Here is a 15,273-nt window from a genome sequence, read left to right on the forward strand (position 1 = left end):
AGTGCTTTCATTAGATTGTATAGACCAACTTGGCCAGAACAAGGCTAAAGCCCAAACTCGGTTCTTCATTTAATTTTGTTGTGATTTCAAATGACATGAAGGATTGTGTATTTGCCACCTGTGCTAATTATTAGCGTCTTTATTCTAAGCATTTACAGAGTATCCTTCCTCTATGACTACAAGCAACTTTTTGAATATATAAGTACTGTACAGTGGTATTGGAGTCTCAGCTTCACGATCTGTCCTTCCAGTGAGCACTCAGGGCTGATTTCCTTAAGAATGCATAGGTTTGATCTTCTTGTAGTCCATGGGACTCTCAAGTACACCACTTCAAAATTTATTTATTTTACTGTGCAAGCAGCTCATACATTTTTTTTAAGAAATGAAAAAGGGCAGGCCCTAGAATCCAAGAGCAAGAGCAAATTTCAGTTCATTAGGGATGAGGAGAGCCCGTGGGGAAAAAATGCTGAGAAGGGCAAAACACCACCCCTCCACCCAATTATAATTATTTTATTATTTGTACCCCAGCCACTCTCGGCAAATTACCGTATTTTTTGCTCTATAAGACTCACTTTTTCCCTCCTAAAAAGTAAGGGGGAATATGTGTGCGTCTTATGGAGCGAATGCAGGCTGCGCAGCTATCCCAGAAGCCAGAACAGCAAGAGGGATTGCTACTTTCACTGCGCAGCGATCCCTCTTGGTGTTCTGGCTTCTGAGATTCAGAATATATTTTTTCTTGTTTCCCTCCTCCGAAAACTAGGTGTGTCTTGTGGTCTGGTGCGTCTTATAGAGCGAAAAATACGGTATCTGGCAAACACTCCCACCTCCCTGTTTGCATCACAAAAAGACACACAATTTTGGGGACCTGAATTTGCTAGTGATAACATGCAGTTTGGCTCTTCTTCAGAGAATCAAATTCCCTCTCCCCACTTCACCCTGCAATAAATTATGACGGACAAGACCCCTTCATATATATCTCCACCAGTTCCAAGATGCATACGATCTCTGTCCAATGCAGAAAGGGCTAGGAGTGTTGCTGGTGATGTTGGGGGCTCTCTTCATTTTTGGCTTGTGAATATCCCAGAATTTTGTGAGCATCCCCCATTTTGTTTCCCATTTCTGAATCCCTGAGGCAACACTGAGGACACAAAGTCTGTGCACAAAATGATACATTTATTGAAAGAGTATTTTTTTTTTTAATACAAAAGAAAGCTCTGTACATAGTACTGCGATTACAGTCACATCCTTCCAGAAACACAACCCTGGAAATTAACCCCACACGCACAGCCACTCACGCACACACACGCATACGCACACACACACAAAACCCCAAAACAATCTGTAAAGTGTGAACTAGAAAGGTCACCACACAATAAATGCCATTTCATCCCTGATAAGTGTTCTTACAAGTCAACACTTTAAATTACATGCAACATTAGCGTTTAACCTGCAGGTGCTTTTCGTAGCCAACAAAACTTCCTAAAATTGGGGGTGGGGTGGGGAACGGACTACAGATTAAATGGAACAAGATCCTCAGCACTTGAAATCGGGCAGGGGTGGGGTGGGGGTTTCTGGAAGAATTTTTTTTGGGGGGTGGGAACCTACATCCAATCAGTTTGGTTTCTCATCCTATTTAGCAGGCATCTTTTGAGTCAGCAACATTAGAGAAAAACGGCTTTGCCGATGTTCCTCTACCCAAACATATCCATAATCATTCACCACAAACTCCCTCTTGATACAAATATATTCTTCATACATTCCCCCTTTACCCTTACCAAGTCCTAAGAGTGGTTTTTTGGGGGGAGGGGGATGAGTCACCTGTGGCGCTCCAAATGCTGGACTCCAATTCTCATCACCAGTCAGCCAGCATGGCCAATTGTCAAGCATGATGGGAGTTGTAGTCTAGCAACTACTACAGGACCAGAGATTTCCCACCCCCCATTAGTGGGAGAGTACAAATGACCGTTTACCAACATGCCACCATGTGCAACTGCCTGGAGGCCGGTAATTTGTTATTATTGGCCACGTTAAGCACCCTTTACCACTCCCCCTCTACTCTCAACTCCTGACCAAATACAAAAGGCTAGTAAAATTCTCATCACTTGGCAGGTCTACACAGTCCACCTGCTTGCCAAGGAGTTGCATGCAGATAAAAAATGAGCTATTTTTACCCATTACATCAGATTCCCTTGAACTCCCTGGTCCCTCCCAGAATGGGCTGGACCAAATTCTCATAAGGATCTGTTAATTACTGGAAGTAGATTACTTTTTTTTCTGAATGCATTTGTGGCATCCATGTCTTTTAAGGATAAAATATTTTAACCATGGAAGGAGTGTTTGGCTCAGAGCTTAATAGAAGAATGTAGTGCACGTCTCTAGGGCGAGGCTGGAAGTTGGAAGCACACCAGGACATTGGAATTCAAGGGTCAGTCTTGCTCAGGCCAAGAGAACCAAAGGATGGTTTCCTGGACTCATGACATCCCAAGGTGCAAAATGGGAGACTTAAAAGAATAAGGTTACCTTGGATCCTCTTTAGGACCTCATCTTCCAGTATAGAAACATGGTTTCCCCTCCAGTTGCTAGAGTCCATTAAATGCACATTGGCTGAAGGCTAATCAACACATGCACCAAAAGCAAACAAGCATTGTATCTTAAAAGACTGGACTGAAGCCCACTCAAGTCGGCAAGTACATAGAAGAGAAAAATCAAGGTGCTAGTTGAATGGCAGGAAGATGCAAAAATTAAACTCAGTGATACTTAAGATGTTAACTAGATGTGCTAGATAGGCACATCTTTAACCTTTTTAACCGGGGCAATAACGCAGTCATCTCACCATTGACCAACAGTCTGGTAATATAAAAGGTTAAAGATATGCTTGTTTAACATAGTAATTAATATCTAGCTGTCACTTACAATTTTCACTTTTATAAAGCCAACTAAATTTTGCTTTTGCACACCTGACAAAATGGGCCTGAGTCCAAGAAACCTTGTGCTGTAGTAAATCTGTTGGTCTCTTGCAGCAAAAACAACCAAGAGTCTTGTGGCACCCTCAAAGACTGACTTGAAGAGAGGTGGTAGAATGAACTCTATTCCTTACGCTGCAGTAGGGGGGGATACAATTTTTGAATGCTTTCTGACATTTACAATCCTAGCACACCAGGGAAGAAATTGTGCTAATTCTGTGTTTTGAGTGGAGACTTTGTTTCTTAAGGGAGTATTGAGAAATGTGAGGCACCCCTTGCAGCCAGATGTTACACAGTCCATTTTACCAAAAGACATAAGCGGGTGTGAGTGAGCTGGGCTTAATTTCCACAGTATGGTCAACTCCATCATCATCATCATCATCATCATCATCATCATTATTATTATTATTTATAAAATTTGTATACCACCCTTCATCCGTAGATTTCAAAGGAAGCAAAGTTGGGAAAGGGGAAAATAAACCTTAAAAAGAAAGTCTCCCTTCCTCCACTGTCAGGACCTTCCCATCAAGCTTGACCCAAGTGCTTGAGGCAGGAGACCAGCTTAAACGCTAATGTTCATGGAAGAAATTTCATAAAGGTGACAATACAAATTTAAAAGGCCCCTTTCCTCCTCCCCACCCCATGGCCCTTTCTTCCCCACCCACCCGCTCCCCAAGTACAAACCCCATGAAAACTGTACAGGAGCCAGACTTTAATTCCTTTGAGAATTACATAAATACTGAGTTTAACATTTAGAAAAATAAAGTCCTTTCCCGCCCCCCCCCAAAGGCTTCTTTTGTCTTTTTTAGTTTAAAAAAAAGGTTACAGCAGCTGCTTCCTTTCTCTAAAAGTCTGCAGCCTCCTTGCTCCAAAGTAGGCCTGTGTCTGTGTCTGTGTGTGTGTGTGTCTGTGTGTGTGTGTGGAAGGGGGATGAAGAATTCCTTTCCTGCGCCACTTTCGGATTGGTTAAAAGGAAGTGCATGATTGTGTGGCAAGAAAACTATCTAATGGCAGAGTGCTTTCCCCAATGGGATAGCTTCATCACATGCACACCCCTCCCATTGGTAGCACAACGCCCTTCCTGGTCTCCCTTGCAGCTATTCCCTTTTTGTTTGTTTTTTTGCATTTGCTGACCCTGAACCACGGATCTACACGATAAGGAATTTTCTAAAGCACAAAGACCTGGTGGCGGCTGTCACCTTACTCATCCGGCGCTGCCTTTCTCCTGCAGGGGAGGTGCGTTCCCACCACTCTTGAGTCCTACCCAGTCCCAACTGAGGACGGCAGACTCGGAAGCAGCAGATGCAGAAGCGCTTTCAAGGGGACGAATCATCTTGTTTTCGGGGCTACCTGGCCAGGGTTGGGGTGAGCGGTCCCAAATTGTGGGCACAACAGTCTTGGGAAGGCCTGTGGAGTTCAAACTTACAAAAATATAGCTTTCCCTCTGCTTCCGACACTGTTCCTTTACACCCTTCTCCCCGATTACTTAGAAAAAGGACGGCGGCTCATCTCATCGACCTTCTCAAGAGGAGCAGCCTCTGCAAAAATGAACAAAGCTCGCCCGAGAGGATGCATCCGTCGCAACGATGGGGCTTAAGGGTTGCTGGGTAGGACCCAAGGAAGTGGGCAGGGCGGTGTTTAAAAGTGAAATGTGTCCGCTGCCCGCTCACACACCCCTGGGGCACGTACTCCTAAAGCCAGTGGGTTCTCACCAACCAAACACAAGCTTCGAGGGAAGGAACGGTTCCAGGGTTGCCGCCAATGTGCTCTTGCCTCTCCTCACCCACCCACAACAGAGCCTAAGGAGAAGGAGGGCACCGGCGGGAGCGACCCCTCTTTGCAAGCCAAGCGTAAGAGGCAAGGGTCGCTGTGCAGAGGCCAGGCCACAACGCATCACTGATTTGCTTGAAGGCACATTGCTGCAAGCCAGCTGGACAACCTGAACCTGGGGTGATGGGGGTGGGGGGTGAGGGGGAGAGAGAGAGATGACCCTTTGCTCCAGCATAGGTTAAAAGTGAAAATAAAATGACAGCAGAAACAAGAGACTCCCTTTTGGATGACGATGGCTTCAGACCCTTCTGCGTTCCAGCTTATCTCCTTGCCACAGTCTTGGCTGCTCAGGCTGGAGACTGTGAGCTGAGGAAGTTCGTGGACACGCTGCGGAGAGGGGGAGAAGGAACTCCCGCTCTGGCGATGACGACAGAAGAAGGGTTGTTTTTTTCCTATATATTATATACACATGGCAGAGTAAAGTTCCCCTACCCACGAGAGACACGTTTCTTTGGCTGGAGTGAGGAGGGGAAAAACAAAACCAAACAAACACACACACACACACACAAATAAAAGCACTGTATATGCAGCGTCCAAAGATAACAAAGCAAACCGCCCGCCCCCACCCTCCCCTTACAGCCCAGGCTCAGCTCCCTGCCGCTGGCCTCAACAGCCACTTTAATATGTGTTTTGAGTGTGTGTGTGTGTATTTGTGCGTGTGTGTGTCGGTGTGAAGTGTTGAGAGAAAAGGAAAGAAAACGTGAAAAAGGCAACAATAAATAAGTGACAGAGTCCATAGAAAAATAGGGACCGCAGAGATCCTGGTGCAGTTTTGGGGAGCGCCGCAGGTCCTCGAGCCACGCACAGGCCTCAAAAACTGGAGGCAGCCACTGCAGGTTTGGGTGCCAGGGACACACCTTCTCCTCTGTCTCTCTCCTTCCGCCCCCCAGGTTCCCCCTCCCGCCCCCCGCCCTCTAGAGTTGCTCAGTCACTCTTGGAGCTATGCGACGTGTCCAAGTTGACCACTTGTAGCTCTGTCAAGCTGGTGCTGCTGCTGGACTGCTGCCCGATTACGGCCATCTGCGGAGACAAAAGAGTGAAGGAGAACTGTTAAGCAAAGGAGCGCTTGCCTTCAAACAGCACATGCTTATTTTACTTATCTCGATCCTACATTTATATACCACCCCTCCCTCTCCCAAGGAATCCAAGGCAGTTAAAAAAAAATATTAATACTAAAAACGATTAAGTCATATAAAATACAAAGTTGGTTGCAGGCTGTGATGGTGAATTTGTCTTAAGAGTGTAAGAATGAGGTGTGCCTTCATCTAGAAAAGAAGATTTGGAACGCAGGTTTCAGAAGATCGGGAAACACTGGCTTAGGAAATGCATTTGCGTGATGGCCTCAACTGTCACAGGACAGACTGGTTGTCTGATGCAATCATATGAAACACACCATTTGCTTCTAATTTCACATGGTTCTCTCAATATTTCACCATATGGAGGTACACATATTAAAGTGGTCAGAGAGGAATATACTTGGATTTGTTTTACTTAAAGGTGGTGTTTTCTTGTATGAACAGGATTCAGAGCTGGTTCAGACTATCAAATCTCAAAGCCCCTTCTCTTTAGCATGGGCTGAAATTACACCAGAAAGCGTCTAACTAACCATAGTTTCCTGTTCTGTCCAAACCAGGAAACAATGGTAACCAGCTGCAGAACAAGTCAGGATATTAGGCCATTTTGAAATTGGTTTAAGATCCTGATTTCTTCCAATGCTAGTAACCATAGTTTCACAGTTTGGATGAAACGAAAAGCTAAGTTAATTAGGGATTTCCTAATTTAATCATAGCTTGATGACAAAGGATAAGCGAAAGGACTACAAAGCTTGTGTGTGTCTCAGGATAATAGTAAGTCAAGATACGATCACGCAAATATGATGCACTCATCAAAACATAAAGAAAAAAACAATCAATATGATCAAGGGGATGAAACAACTACCCAATGGGGGAAAGTTACATAATTTGGGGCTTTTTACTTTTAGGAAAAAAGGCAAGTAATGAGGGATATGACAGATGATGTATGCTGAGAAAAATGTAGGAAGATAAGCTTATATCCCACTCCCAGAATATTATAACTCAGGGCCATGCAATGAAGCTTAATGTTGGAAGATTGAGGACAGAGAAAAGAAAGAACTTACACAGCACATAGTTTAACTGTGGTTTGTAGCTGCCAGACACTCCAAGAGCAGTAAGCCTAGAACAAACCTTGGTTTTCTCTTTCTTTATTTGGAGTGAGATAAATCACAAACCCAGGCCTGACTGTAACACTTAGCTCCTGGCAGTGTAGCAGCAGGAGTGGGGAGTGAAGCAGCTGTGATTGTCTAATTGTTGCGTTAGCACACTTGCCTTTTTCCAAACGATGGCTTAGTGTTATGTGCGAACCAGGCCATTGTCTGCTTCCATCCCTAGGAGTCTTGAAGCTTGAATGAAACAATTGGGAAATGCAACAAAATGGGACCGCTGCAATTCAGTACACAAGGCAACTTGGGAAACAGACCTGGGGAGCTGTGTATCTTGCTATATGTTCAACAGGGTGCAAAGAAAATTACAGCCAGCCTTACAGCACAATCCCGTTTCCTCAGAAGCACAATCCCTTAAGGTTCAATAGGACTGCTGTCCCAGTCTGGGGGAAGTTTAAGTCTACTTAAATGGTGAACCAACCTGGTGAAGCTGGACAGCTGAGACTGGGATTTGAACTGTTCCTGATGGTGCTGTCAGGAACACCTGAGGGACTCCACCTGCCAAAGAAAAAAATCACAAGTGTGCCATTAGCCGCTATCCAAAACTAACAGCACCAGCAGCACCACCTTCAAATGATCCAGAACAATTCAGGTGTAATCATAATGGCGTAAACGATAATAAACCCAGAACCAATATCATTAAAGCTAGAAACAAAACGAGCCATTTCAAAGAGCGCAAGCAATGTTCTGTTGAACAAAAGCTGTCCTAAACATGCTTTATAAAAGCAGTGATCACCAAATCTCCTGCTGAAATGCAGGATGGAGGCTCACTGAAATAGAAATGTGTATATATTTCGATAAAGCTAAAGTATTAAAATATATAAAGCAGCTCCACTGGTCTGTTGTTGTTGTTTAAAAAAACTCAACAACTTTTCTCTCCCGATTTTCACTGTTTCAAATATGGCAACCCTACTTACTGGGAAGCAGCTCTGACAAGTCTCCAGCAGAGGTCTTTCTTACAAACTGGTACCTGAGTTCCCTACAGATAACTACAAATCCGGGACCTTCAGCAAAACATGCCCTCTGCCACTGAGCTATGCATCAAAGACATGCAGCTGCTCCTTTTCATCCTTCTCAAATCTTCCTCTCTGGAATTATCCTCATATCTCTTTCCAAACCCAAGTGTAACTTACCCTGAGCAGGTGTAACTTAAATAATCACACATTCTTTCCTGCATATTCCCTTGACTCCACTTTCTTCCCCTTCCTCTGGTTCAAATTTTAGATTGTAAGCTCCTCAGGGCAGAGTGCTGTGCTCTTCTACTTGGTAAAACACCATGCACGTCACTGGTGCTATCTATCTATCAATCATCTATCTATCTATTCTGCCATGTGTTAGGTTCCTCAGAACATAGCTAGATAATCTATGTTCTGAGGAACCCAACACATGGCAGAATGAAGATCGTTCACTCTTTCAGAAACACCATTGTGCATCAGGGAAGACGGATTTCATCATGACCGGACAAGACACAACAGCTCAGCCCCACACCCTTCAGACGATTTTGGGGAGAGCTGTCGTTCTAACCTAATTGCGTACACCAAGCAACACCTGCTCCTGTACTAGATTGACGCATTTTATTTCGAGAATATTCCGTAAGCTGCTTTGAGAGCCCTTTGAAGCTACAGAAGTGCGATATGAGCATTCTACATAAAGGAAAAGCCCGCCTCCATTCTTACCCTGATCCTGGACCTGGCCGTGTGAAACCTGCATTGCAGATGGTGCCTGGGAGAAGGCATTGAGAACTGCAAGGCCACCATCTGTCAGGCCTGACGTAGGTGCGTACATCACTGCGTGAGGACTGGGGTACATCATATGGCCGCCTACGGTGGTTGGCACGGACGAAGTCATGATCGTAGCTGGCAGGGTCACTGGCAAAAGAAAGGAGGGGCAAGGTACAATTATTCATGTACAGAATAACGGCGGCCAGAATCTTAGTAACAAGAAATTGGAATAACACAACAATACCAAAACACGGAAGATTGGCAAATCCTAATGGTAGAATACCTGCAGCTAGCGAAAGCGACAGGAAGAGTAAGAGGCCAATCAAAACAAAAAGTCTATAAGGATTGGGGAATCGAATATTTAGAAAACTATGGAATAAAAGGAAACATCTTGGCAGAATTAGACTGATCCCTGAATTGTATAAATGTAAGTTCGTAGGGAGGTAAAAAGAAATAATCTAAGAAATATGTAAATGTGTGGTATAAAGTAATGGATAAAGTACAGTGAGATTAATTGGAAGTCAGTTATAAATTTCTTCTCTATAAGTTTTATAATTGTGTTCAGTATCAGGAGTATATATGATATATATAGGAATATATATATATATATATATATATATATATATATATATATATGCATGCATATATGCAAGCAAAGACCCACTAGATGGCACTAAAGTAACACTACATTAGAACAAATACTTTCCTCTAAGTTTCTCAGGCATTCTCCTACCCAGCCTATCAGCACTGACTAGGGTCTGCTGAACTCGAAGGAGACAGTGACCTTGTAAGCAGTGATATACTTTTGCGCAGAGCAGTGCTTGGGACAAGAATGATCTTTAAAAGAATCTCCGATTGCAGGGAGCTGCGCAAGCAAAGGGGGGGGGGGAGCTCAGGTCCCTCTGTAACAGCACTCAATAAGCCCAGGCAGGGCACACAGATTGCAAATCTACACAACCGCAAGTCAGAACCAGCAGGTTCAATTGAAAGGATGTAGTTGTGGGTGAAAGGAAAGCCTTGCAAGGCCTAGAACAAGCATGGGGCAGATTTAACCTGCCACCTCATTTCATCCAGGCCACATGGGTAGCTGGAAGACTCCATGTTTGGGTAACAGACTTTGCTAGGTGTGGGGAGAGAGAGAAAACCATTAGGGTCACAGTTCTTCAAGCTTGGGTCCTCCTTGCACATTGTTTGACTACAACCCCCAGCATCCCCTGCCAGCTCAGCTGCCGGTCATGGATGATGGGAGTTGTAGTCCAATGACATTCGGGGAAGCAAGGCTGAAGAAAGCCACTTTGGGCATCAACCCCTTCCCTGCTCAGCCTCTGCCCTGGATAAAAAGGTAAAGGTAAAGGTACCCCTGACCATTAGGTCCAGTCGTAACCGACTCTGGGGTTGCGGCGCTCATCTCACTCTGTGGGCCGAGGGAGCCGGTGTTTGTCCGCAGACAGCTTCCGGATCATGTGGCCAGCATGACTAAGCCACTTCTGGTGAACCAGAGCAGCGCACGGAAATGCCGTTTACCTTCCCGCCAGAGCGGTACCTATTTATCTACTTGCACTTTGACGTGCTTTCGAACTGCTAGGTTGGCAGGAGCTGGGACCGAGCAACAGGAGCTCACCCCGTCGCAGGGATTCGAACCGCCAACCTTCTGATTAGCAAGTCCTAGGCTCTGTGGTTTAACCCACAGCGCCATCCGCGTCCCCTTTTAAAAAAGGTAGGGTTGCCATATTTTCAAGAGCAAAAAGGGGAACACATTTGCCGACTTCTGCTTCTAACTATAGATCACAAAGACGACTCTCATTTTACATACCCATGAAAAAGAGGACATGTCCTGGAAAAAGAGGACATATGGCAACCCTAAAAGGCCTAGGTCTAGGTTGGGGAGGGCGGGGGTTCTTATCGACAGTGGAGCCCAATAACACATGCTCCCCTCACTGGTCTCTCCTGATTGGCTGGGCACCGTGGCTGGGAGGTGTTTCAAACAACAGCAATCCACTGATAGGAGAGGCAGAGATCAGCTGACTGGTGACCACAGAAGCCAGCAACCAAGGGATGGAAGCCCAGGGGTACTAAGGCAGGACGGCCACACGTTGTTGTGGTTGTCTTCCGTGAGTCAATGGCCCTGGTAGAAATGGAAGTTCCCCATTGCCTACCTAGAGTTATGCGGCAGCAAGAGATTTGGTGGCTGCTTACCTGTCCCGCTGGAAGAGGTCTGGGTGAGGTCAGTACTGCTGTCAGTTGTGGGAGACGTCTGCTGATGCACTTGGATGGCTTGCACGGGAACTTGCTGAGCCACAGCTCCACCTAGGAAGCAAGACAGGGACCGTTTAACTCCCAAACTCGACTTAGCGCCATTCAGCCCATTGACAGAGTTCACCTTTCCAGAGCTAACAAGGCAACATATAAATTACATCAACAGCAACTTCTTTTTAAACTGCTTGGTTTTGTGCTCCATTGTTGTTTTTTGAAAGGGTGCTGGTTTTGACCTTTAAAGCCCTATGCAGCCTAGGACCCACGTACCTACGGGACCGCCTCTCCTGGTATGCCCCGCGTAGGACCTTAAGGTCCACAAATGACAACATTTTGGAGGTCCCAGGTTGCAAGGTGGGTAGATTGGTCTCAACTAGGGCCAGGGCCTTTTCAGTAAAGGCCCCGACTTGGTGGAACGCTCTGTCACAAGAGACTAGGGCCCTACAGGACTTGGCATCTTTCCGCAGGGCCTGCAAGACAGAGCTGTTCCGCCTGGCCTTTGGTTTGGACTCAGTCTGACCCTTATGTTGCCCTCCCCTTATGGTCTTGATCTATCGGGTACTTTTAAAATGAGGCTGCATTTTAAATTGCATTTTAACCTGCATTTAAAATTGGTTTTTTTCCCTCCCCCCCCTCCCCCCCATTATGTTTTTACTGTGCTTTTATTGGTGTTAGCTGCCCTGGGCCCGGCTCTGGCTAGGGAGAGCGGGGTATAAATAAAATTTATTATTATTATTATTATTATTCATTTTACTCAACTTGGTACAAATTTATTTATTATGCGGCAATGGAAAAGCATGGTTATAGGCTACCAGCAACATGCAGGGATCTACAGAATGATATTTTTGTTCTACAGATGAAGTGGTTTGACTTATCAATGCAAATGCTTTTAAGTTTTTTTCTTTATGTATGCTCCTGTGTGGGGAGAGGATATGTTTATTGTTATTCTGAGAATGGAGAATAAAATGGGTGCTAATGTGGTGTTGTTGTTTTTAAGAAAGGCTATCCAATTAACAGAGCCACTGGCCCAAAATTCATAAAATCAGAGTTGGAAGGGACCCAAGGGGTCATCTAGTTCAACCCCCTGCAAGGCAGGAGTCTCAGCTAAAGCATCCATGACAGATGACCATCCAAGCTCTGCTTAAAAACCTCCAAGGAAGGAGAGTCCACCACCTCTCATGGGAGTCCGTTCCACTGCTGAACAGTTCCTACTGTCAGAAAGTTTTTTTCCAAATATTTAGTTAGAATCTCCTTTCTTGTAACTTGAAGGAAATGCCTTGAGTCCTATCCTCCAGAGCAGGAGAAAACAAGCATGCTCCCTGTTCCATATGAAAGGAATTGCAAAAAAGTTCAGACCATCCTAGGTAAATTAAGATTTCAGAAAGCTCCGTAAATTTCTGTCTTTTAATATTTAATATAACACATGCATATACAGAACTGGTCCTAAAATTTTAGTGTAAAACAAACAAGAAATATAGAGAGGTATAATAATAATAATAATAATAATAATAATAATAATAATAATAATAATAATAATAATATGGAGGTGTCTGATTCTATTAAGCATCATCATTCCCACTGCCAAAAAAGATGCCTAGACATTGTGGTGACTGTAACCTAGGTTTAACGTGCCATTTGGCAATTAATAATAATAATTTTATTATTTGTACCCCACCCATCTGACAGGGTTGCCCCAGCCACTCTGGGCAGCTTCCAACAAATATGAAAGCATAATAAAGCATCAAGCACTAAAAACTTCCCTTTACAGGGCTGCCTTCAGATGTCGTCTAAAGTCGTATAGTTATTTATCTCCTTGACATCTGGTGGGAGGGTGCCACTACCGAGAAGGCCCACTTTCCTGGTTCCCTGTAACTTCACTTCTCGTAGTGAGAGAACTGCCAGAAGGCTCTCGGAGCTGGACCTCAGTGTCAGGGCCTTATATATTAACTTATATATCTGAATTTCTAACCCTGTTCGAAAGTAAATGAGCAAGTTCCTAAGCGAACTGCAGCTACAAAGATGCGCCGACGACTAACACACCCTCCCACAAGGGATTTCAAGATGAGGCCGCGCTTGCTCACTCATGAAACTCTCTCGCCCTACAGGTCTGCTGCCGACAGACACACACACTGTGCTCTGGGTAAGCGCGTCTGATCACACCTGGATGCTTGGTTCTCAGCGACAAGACTGCGTCATGCCCCTTTGTTTCCAGCTCTCCTCCACACCTGGGTACCAGACTTCCAGCCCCCTCCCGCCATCTGCTCCTTCTGGCCAAACCATGCCAAATTCTGATGGGGCTGAGGGACCCATGATACAGCTGGGAAAGTCACTGCGAGTCAGGTATGAAGACATCCATGAACACTTTGTTCCGTAGCAACCGATTTTGAAAGCTACACTATGTTTGGCCATGGAGGTTCCATTGAACTACCGTATTTTTCGCTCTATAAGACGCACTGTTTCCCCTTCAAAAATTAAGGGGAAATGTGTGTGCGTCTTATGGAGCGAGTGCAGGCTCCTTGGCTTCAGCGATAACAACGCAAAGTCTCCGAAGCGCAGAGGAAGAGCTCCCCCCGCACTCCAGAGGCTTCACGTTGCTTTGGCTGAAGCCGCCTGAAGACTCCGGAGCGCAGCGCAAACTCCCGCTGTGCTCTGGGGGCTTCAGGCAGCTATCCACAAGCCTTCAGAGCGCAGCAGGAGTTCCCGCTATGCTCCAAAGGCTTGCGGATAGCCACCTGAAGCCCCCAGAGCGCAACAGGAGAGCTGCGCAGCGCCCCTTCGGTGAAGCGGGAGAAGAAATGGAAGGGCCTCTGTTTCTCCTGCCGCTTCGCTGAAGGGGCGCTGAGCAGAGAGGGGGAGAATTTTTTTTCCTGTTCTCCCCCTCCTATGGTCCAGTGCGTCCTATGGTCCGGTGCGTCCTATAGAGCGGAAAATACGGTATCTTGGTTGAGAGCCACAAATTTGCTGAAGCCCCCTTAAAAACCGCTCGAGCAACTGGCCATTAGTATACATTATGGCTCTGAAGTTCATTTTACATTGTCAGGACGCAGGACCGTGTGTATTTTGCACAAATGTTTTTTTGGGGAGAGGGGAAATATTCTCCCCCCTCCACGCCACATACACACAGAATCTTGCAACCTGCATACATTCATGCAGTTTAATAATATTTGGATATGCATGTGCATTCTGCACAATTTATTATTCTGCTGTTGTAGGGGAAAGGATAGCAATCTCCAGGATTGATTCAAAATCCTGTTCAACTGCAGCCCTATTCCTTCCCCAGTTCCTCCCCCCCATTTCATCAAGGCTGATGCATTTCCAGCCCTCTTCTTGCAACCTTGAGTGCTAAAATATTTAAGATGAAAAGCTGAAATTCCCAGGAGAGTGAATACTTATTTTCTGCACCTGCATGCCATGACTGCAGCAGAAAGGAATACAAACAGCCCTGCTTGGAAACCTATTATATGCAATTCCTTTGCTCAGAACAAGAACATAAAAAGAGGTGTCGGAACTGAATATTTTTAACTTAAGATTTCAATTCTAAGCATTTTAAATTTAAGAACTAGCGCCAGGATCAAGATAGCTCATTGAGGGACATATACTTTTTTAACAATTTATGCCAGCTTAATGATGCCATGGGGACGCGGGTGGTGCTGTGGATAAAACCACAGAGCCTAGGACTTGCCGATCAGAAGGTCGGCGGTTCGAATCCCTGCGACGGGGTGAGCTCCCATTGCTCGGTCCCTGCTCCTGCCAACCTAGCAGTTCAAAAGCACGTCAAAGTGCAAGTAGATAAATAGGTACCGCTCCGGTGGGAAGGTAAACGGCGTTTCTGTGCGTTGCTCTGGTTCGCCAGAAGCAGCTTAGTCATGCTGGCCACATGACCCGGAAGCTGTACACTGGCTCCCTCGGCCAATAAAGCGAGATGAGCGCCACAACCCCAGAGCCGGCCACGACTGGACCTAATGGTCAGGGGTCCCTTTACCTTTAAGGATGCCATGACCTACAGCAATTAGTTACAGGAGAAGTCCAGACTGGCACACGCCAAGGCATTAGACACCCCCCCACACACTTTCCTTCTGAAGAGAAGGGTGGACCAGTGATTCACACATTTGGGGTCCCAAGCAATGGGCTTAGGCAAGCAAGCAGCGCACTCCTGAGAGTAAGCTGGGTCTGTTAGACCCTGAGCATCTGGCAGCAGCTCCTTGGAGACAAAGGTGAGCTCTACCCAGCCGGTCCAGGCCCACGTGCCTCCCTGGTTGCTGCAGAA

At 45.6% G+C, this 15,273-nt stretch overlaps 1 protein-coding gene and 1 long non-coding RNA gene across 3 annotated transcripts in view; one reads left to right on the forward strand and one right to left on the reverse strand.

Annotated features, from left to right (window-relative positions):
• LOC308584213 overlaps positions 1-15,273 on the forward strand; it is a 264,753-nt gene that overhangs the window by 181,397 nt on the left and 68,083 nt on the right. The window lies entirely within an intron of this gene.
• Positions 1,155-15,273, reverse strand: part of SRF (serum response factor) — a 73,426-nt gene continuing 59,307 nt past the window's right edge. For both annotated transcript variants that reach the window (XM_081188631.1, XM_081188632.1), the window contains 4 exons: positions 10,950-11,060; positions 8,709-8,900; positions 7,454-7,530; positions 1,155-5,813 (listed from right to left, as the gene is read on the reverse strand). In XM_081188631.1, the coding sequence (XP_081044757.1) occupies positions 5,718-5,813; positions 7,454-7,530; positions 8,709-8,900; positions 10,950-11,060 (476 nt within the window). In that variant the 3' untranslated portion in view covers positions 1,155-5,717. The remainder of the gene's footprint in view (positions 5,814-7,453; positions 7,531-8,708; positions 8,901-10,949; positions 11,061-15,273) is intronic.

This window comes from Podarcis bocagei, assembly GCF_964188305.1.
Source record: "Podarcis bocagei genome assembly, chromosome: 3".
NCBI lineage: Eukaryota > Metazoa > Chordata > Lepidosauria > Squamata > Lacertidae > Podarcis > Podarcis bocagei.